The 7127-nt window shown below is 59.9% G+C and overlaps 1 protein-coding gene across 1 annotated transcript; it reads right to left on the bottom strand.

The window, feature by feature from the left end:
• Positions 1-1831: 1831 nt before the first annotated feature.
• On the bottom strand, positions 1832-3461 carry LBX2 (ladybird homeobox 2; the record flags this gene model as incomplete). Its single annotated transcript, XM_081253673.1, has 2 exons — positions 1832-2217; positions 3257-3461. The coding sequence occupies 2 exons, from the start codon at positions 3459-3461 to the stop codon at positions 1832-1834; spliced, it is 591 nt and encodes a 196-aa protein (XP_081109799.1).
• Positions 3462-7127: the final 3666 nt, after the last annotated feature.

The following is a 7127-nucleotide window of genomic DNA, read 5'->3' as shown; positions in this document are numbered from 1 at the left end:
GAACAGGAACCAGGGGAGGTACGTGCATGTCGTATATGTGTACTGTAGAGGCAACACAGGTGCAAAGAATACTTTTTGTATATAATAGGTGACAGGTTCTTAGCTCTGTACTAGTAGTCATTATCTGTTCCTGTCAATGATGTCATTTTCCTTCCAGTTGCCCAGGGTTTCCAGGTTGTCTTTGACTCCTCCAGTCTTTGGTCACTGGAGAAATTACACTGATTCCTGTTTCATAACAACCTTCCTCCCCACTCCAAGTCTGGCCCTGAATTCTCTCTGCTCTTACTTTTTGCAGTGGCCAGAGCTACACTCCTTCATCAGGTCTGTGCCAGGCACCCTGCACATGCAGCCGATGAGCGTGCCCTAAACACTGCTCTTATACCTCCCCCCTAAAGCCTCCAAGAGCCATGACATGCTCTGTCTACAGTACAACGCCTAAATTCCTACCTTGGGCGCTTCCCTCTCTCTGCTCTGTGAACACTTCTTTCGGTTAGTAGTGCCAGCCCCCACTTACAAGCTTCATGACATGATCATGGGCTTCTGTGATTTCATTCTCCTTATCCTTAAAATGAAATTGAAGTCTCATCTCATGGGATTTATTGTAAAGATTAATCCATGCAAAGCATTTGGAACTGTGTCTGAAAATGCCAGGTTCCTTTCTGCCTTCCAGCCTTGTTCACTTCCCTGAAATATCCTTTTCTGGGACTTCTACCTGCAGCTGAGGCCTTAGCTGACACACACCCCTCCCCCACCCCCAGCGCTGGCTGGATTATTCCCAGGGCATCCTGAGAGTGGGATTGTGGCACCTGAGCATGGGAAGGTCTGAGGAGGGAGGAAGGACTGCTGAGGAGGGACTCCTAAAGATGAACAGGGATGACCGGGCGTGGGGGAAGACCTGCATCACGGGGAGTGTTCCTTTTCCCTCCCCATCACATGCAGGAGGATGATTAATTACCAGCGTTAGAAATGAATCTCAGAAATGTCTGCTGGAGGCGGTGGGCTGGGCTCTCTACCCTGCAAGCGGCTACTCTAAGCTCTGCCGCAGCAAGTAGGACCAATCCTTCCCACCCTCCCGCCACCACCATCATCCTGGTGGTGACATTTTCCGCCCAAGTGTGGGGTGGGATGGAGAGGGGTATGTCCCCTCTCCCAGAGCTCATCACTTTGCCTGTGTCTCAGCGTAGGATTCTCTCTGTGGGGGCGAGGAGGGGGGTCAGGACTCTATTAACAAATGACCTCAGGGTGGGGAAAAAGGAGAGTCAGGCAGGACGCTGTCACTCTGGGGCCAGTCTGTTAGTTAGGTGCAAGGTCTCCCAGGTGGCAGCTGATCAAACGCCGGGTGGAGACCTGGAACTAAGGCGGCCAGGAGAGGAGGCGTACGCGCCCGCAGCTACCAGAGTCCCGTGCTCTTCCCTCATCCCGCAGTCTCCAGAGCATAAAGCTGACAAGCACCAGCTCTGAAGGCTGGTTGGATGCCTGGGTCCACATCCTGACCTAGGGGTTGTTCTTTTATAAAATGGGCAAAATTATATCACCTACCTTATAGGGTTGCGTGAGGGTTAAAGGAAACATCGGATTTAAAGCGCTCGGCACGGTGCCAAGCACGGAATCTTCGCAATAATCAGCAGATTTTGCTCTTACTGCTGGGAGCGCCAGGATTGAGGCGTGCTGCGGCGGAGTCTCAACTTTATTCTCAACAACTGGGAAAGGTGGGCGTCTGGACTGTGAGCCGAAGGGGCCCGGGTCGACACCCCTCCCTTTACCCCGGAGCCCAGACAGGACGCGGAGGCGCGGAGTCCTGGGCCCCAGAGCCCTGGAGATGGCTTTGCCTTCAATCTTCCACCTGTATCTCTTCATCTGACAATTGGGACCCAGAGTCAGGCCGGGCGGGGCCAGGGCAGAGGCCTGGGGCGCCGTCAGGCAGCGCGGGGCGGCACTGGATTTCGGGGGACAGCGAGCGCAGCGAGGCCAGGTCGGCGCGCAGCTCCTCCACGTCGCGCTTGAGCTTGGCTCGCCGGTTCTGGAACCACGTGACGACCTGCGCGTTGGCCAAGCCGAGCCTCGCCGCCAGCCCGTCGCGCTCGGACGGTGCCAGGTACTTCTGGAAGACAAAGCGCCGCTCCAGCTCCAGCACCTGCTGCGCGGTGAACGCCGTGCGTGACTTCCGCCGCCTGCGGCCGGCCCGGCCAGGGCCCAGCGCGCCTGGGTCCGCGCGGCCTGCGGGGACAGGGCGGGGGTCAGCCTTCTTCCAGCTTGCGGGAATCAGGCTTCGGTCCGGGAGGAAAAGCGGGGGTGGGGTCAAGCCAGCGAGGGGGGCGTTGGTGCGGAGCGAAAAGACGGACGGGAGCCAGAACCGCCGCCCCTTCCCGAACTTTGCGAGGGGGGAGGGTGGTATTTCAGCCCGGGGGTGGGGCACAAAGTGGAACCGGCCACTGGGGTACTGGAGGCAGGAGGCTGAGGGTATCTTGCGGGGACTGGGGAGTGGGAGGAGGGCGGGACAAGCCCGAGAACTGGTGCACGGTCAGGCGGTCTAGGGCGGGGCCTTTGAGGCCTTCCGGAGCCCCTGGTGGAGCGGGCTTGCAGGTCTGGGCCAGCACCAGAGGCAGCGGCCGACCATGGTCAGAGTAGGGGCAGCCAGCCGGAATGGCGAGTGTAAGAGAGCCTGCACCGTGCCCTTCTTTAGACTCGTGGGTGTCGGGCACTCTCGGCTTATTCTGTTTGGGTGACACGGGCGCCCCCACCTCGAGCCCAGAAGGGAGAGAGTGGGGGTGCAAAGGGTGAGGAGAGGCAGAGTCCAGAGTCCCGCGGCCCCAGAGGCTCCGAGGAACTTCTGCTCCTTGCGCCCTCTCGAGAGGAGAGCGGCTTGGAGCGGAGCTCGGTCACCGGAGAGGCCGAGCCTCGCCTGCCCGCGCTTCCTGCGCCGCCCGTGCCCTGGCGCGCTCATCTGCAGCCTCCGGGCCAGGCCCTTTGTCTCCGCTCTGGCCTTTCTCTGTCGCGATTGCCCCGCGCAGTTCTCGACAGACTGGCCCTTCCCCTCGGCGCTGGCAGCCTCCAGGAGCGGGCGCGGAGCCTGGGAACTGACGGAGGGGAGGGGAGAGGAGGGAGAGGAGGGAGAGGCAAGGCCCGGCACGTGGGCTGAGGGCAGGGTGCGGATTAGGGTAGCGGCCAGGGTGAACGAAGGTTCGAGACCGGGAACCTGGAGGAAAGAAATGGGGAGAAGGCCAAGTCACAGTGAGCGGCCTCGCCGGCGCTGTACCTTCAGGGGGCTGCGGAGCGTGCCCGTCCAGTACGCGGAAAGCTTTACTGGTCAGCTCCTCCAGCGCGCACAGCGGCGACGTGGGACCTTGGTTCGACTCTGGAAGCTGCGACGCAGAGGGTCCTCGGGGAACCATGTGCGGGCCTAGGATGTCTGCGATGCCGAAGGGTGTCCGGGGTGTCCGGGGCTCGGATCCCGAGCTCATGGCCAGCCGGGCTGTGGCGGTCCCGCCGCCCGCCGCGCTCGGCTCCGCAGCTGCCTGGGCCCCAGCGCGGCTCCCGATCTGGGCCCCCAGCCTCGGACCCGCCCCCCGCGCTGGGCCCGAGCCTCGAGTGCCCCTCCTCCTGCGCCCCCACCCCCCAACCCGGCCGGGTCGGCGGTGGGTCTGGAGCTGGTAGACGTCCCGGCAGCGGTATTTCTACAGGGTGGGGAGGTGTGGAGAGAAACCGGAGGAACAACCCGCCAGGCCGGGCCGCAGGGCTGCTCTGCGCTGCCGGACGCGGCGCAGTGCACACTCGGGCTGGACCCTTCCTGGGCGGCCCCCCAGATTCTGTATACCACAGACTCCCCGCCTAGCCGCAGCTCTGGCTCATAAACTCGTCGGCAATAAAATTGCTTTCCCTGGCCCCAGCGGCTGGGGAGTCGCAAAATTCCGAAAAGGGAGAGCACAGCTGGCAGTGGCAGGATACGCAGCCTCACCCAGTAGGGACCTCTGTCTCCTGACCTGGCCCCTCGTTCCGCCGCATCCCTGCGGAACGCTCTTAAAGAGGTCGGGCGGCTGGAAGTTATTAGCGCGGTGCTGGGGGCTGGGGGACTCGCAACTTGGAAGGACCTGGCCGGGCGGAGCGACTGTAACCGGGAATGCTGGGGATGCCGTGGGGAAGCAAGTGCAGGTGAGGGGACTCTGCCGGCTCTCTGGCTGGACCCGAGGCTGTCCCGCTGGGGCTCAGAGGCCCTGAGGAAGTCAAAACACATGGAGAAGGGGCCGGAGACCTGGGCCTCAGGAGAGAGGACCCAGCAAACCAGAGCTAGTGTTACCGCCCAGGGGGGGTCTTTGCCAGTGAAGCCTGGGCTTCCTGGTTACTCTTCCCATCTATCCGTCGATCTGTCTGTCTTTGTCTTCTCATTAAGCTGCTGTCGTTGGAGTAGAGGTCCTTCAGCCTGGAGAGGCCCAGAAACCACCCAGCAGCGTCTACAACAGTGGAGGCGGCCGCTGGTCACTGCCCAGGAGCATCAGGGTCACTCGCTATAGGAGAGTGACTTGAAGCGCAGACTTCATCGACTCAACCAGATCCGGGGACAGAACCCCTGCCAACCCAGGGGCAAATTCTAAGACCTGGGATATTCATTCCTGTTTTATCTGGGTTCTGTCTTTCTCACTTCTCTCCCACAGCTAGTCCTGGGCTTATACCACAGCCCTCCTTTGTAGGAAGAAGACAGCTCTGGGACAGCGCTGCTCACCAGTGGAGGCCCAACAGGGCAAGGGTTTTGTTCACGTATCACATCCCAGAGGCAGAGAAGCCCCACCACTCCTGAGGAACTCACCACTCCTAAGGGACTCGCTGCTGTGATTTCTTCTATTTTTTTCGAACAGTGCCATGAGGAAGTGGACCAGTCCCTCCTGGATTGTCCATTATGTCACCTTCTCTGTAGACTTCTGTACCTCCCACCATTTGTGCAGTGATCCTCTGAGTCCACCTGTCTGTTCTCTGGGGCAAGTGAAGCCTGCAGTTGGGGTGCCCTGAACAGAGCTTGGGAGATCCAAGACACCTGGGTCAAAGACCCTTGACAAGGACAGGAAAACACTTTGATAACGGGGGTCAGGGAACCTCACGTAACCTGAGGCAGTGACATAGCCCACACCCAACAAAGGGTGTTCTTGGTAAAGGGCTCCCTCCCAAGGCACCCCCCCATCCCCTAAGACTCACACAGACACTCACATAGTACCTTCAAGGCAGCCTAAGCAATAAACTCAGCCCAGTGGGCCACTGTTGGATCAGAGAGCAGACAGTGGAAAGCTGAGATGCCAGGACCTTGTTCATTGGTTATTAATGGTGGCAGGTGGAGGAGGGCCAGGAGAGACCCTCTTAGCTGGAGGCCTCAGCCCCCTGAACCATCCTGGGGGGTTCACTTAATCTGCAGTTAAAGAAGGTCTCAGGAGGCTGCAGGAACTGCCTAGCCTGTGTCCCAGGCCTGTCACCAAACAGACCCTCCAGCCTTCACTCATGCAGCTCCTTACGTAGCTTTTATGTCATCTCTTCTGCTGTCATTACTCCTGTGTGTCGGTGTGGGGCTCTCCTGAAGGGCCTTTGCTTTCCTCCCCTCTGTCTCTCCAACATTTCCCCCCTTGCAACCGGGCTTAGGAACGGGGTTGGACAATGGGGTTGGGCAGTCCCCAGATGTGGGTTTGGGGGAGGAGAGGGAAGGAGAGACCAGTAAATGGAAGAGGCCACTTACAGCAGAGCCCAGCTAAGGTCATCTCAGCAGCCAGGGACTTGTCCAGACAATTGTGGGGCCACAGGAGGGGACTTTTCCCAGCAAAGCCCCTGGAACCTGAGCTGGGGAGAAACCAGATCCTCCGAGGGGGGTAGGAGGAAGGGAATGATTAATGAGGGAGATGAAGAGATTAAACCCGGGTTCTGGGCTGAGGAGGGGGGCGCTTAGCTGTCTCACAGGCTTCCCCCGGCCCCAGCTTGGCAGCGCTGCTGCTCTCCAGTGCACCTCTTCCCACCATACCTCCCACCCCCGTGGTCCAGCCCTCTGTGCCTTGGGTCCTCCCCAGGGCCATCCAACGACGTGAGCCTACATTGCTGCCTGCCACCCCCGCTTCTGCAACAGACTCTCCCCATCGTCCCTGCAGACACTTGGGGGTCCTCTGCTCGCTCCTCTAGCAGAGATCCCCTTTCTCACTTTCCCTCCAGAAGGCACCTCCATTCCCACTTAAGGGTGCCTTCTCAGCCACCCGCAACACCCTCTTTCACAATTCCCTTTCCTCAGCGCCCCCATCTTATTTCTCATTCCCTGACGCTGCACCTCTGACCCGCCTTGCCCTCCTCAGCCTCTCAGCTTGCCCCAGGCCCCTCTACCCAGGCCTGCCCCAGATGTACCCCTCTTCTTGGCATCCATATCTGCTCAATAAATGACCTTTAGTCCCCTGGACTTTGCACCCCACGCATTTCTCTGAATTCTGTGAGTGTAAAGGGGGGCGGAATCCCCAGAATAACCTCCTTGGGTTGGTGGACGGCCGCGGACAGTCCCAAGAGGTGTGCTTGTCCTCCCCCCGCCCCCACCAGGGGAAATGCCTTAACCAGAGTGAGAGGGAAGTGGGCATTTTCGGGAAGAAACTCCAGGCAGAGGAGCTGCGGTGGGGACCCAGACATCTCACACATTTCTGGGATGGTTTTCTCTTTCAGAGAACATTAGTGCAGATATAACCGATTCAGACATAAATTTTAGTTTCCTCACCTCCAGGGCCTCAGGTCTGTGAGTTCTTTCAGGTCTTTACGCTGGTTCACAAAAAGCCCTGCGCAATTGCCGCCAAGCAGGGGTGTGCAGGCTGGGGTGGGGGAGCGGCGGGACGCTCAGACACTCCCCCACACCCCTACACTGGTGTACCCCTTGGGCCTCCTTGTTGCAGGGAAGTCCCTTTTCCCTCTCTCCTCACCCCCGCCCACCCCCAAGTCCTGGGAGAGACCGGCCAGGCTGAGAGAGACGGTCCTCCTCCGTGCCAAAGGCCAGGGCAAATCGTGGTGCCCCTCCCTCAGGTGAGTGTGGACCATGAAAGGGGTTTGGTGAGAAAGGGCATCGGGGGCAAGGGCGAGCTTGGCCCTGCAGGTGAGGACCGACGCCTCCACCCGGGCGCCCCGCGAGG

This window comes from Mesoplodon bidens, assembly GCF_964165515.1.
Source record: "Mesoplodon bidens genome assembly, chromosome: 14".
NCBI classification, from domain to species: Eukaryota; Metazoa; Chordata; class Mammalia; order Artiodactyla; family Ziphiidae; genus Mesoplodon; species Mesoplodon bidens.
This window is presented reverse-complemented; position numbering and strand designations above follow the sequence as displayed.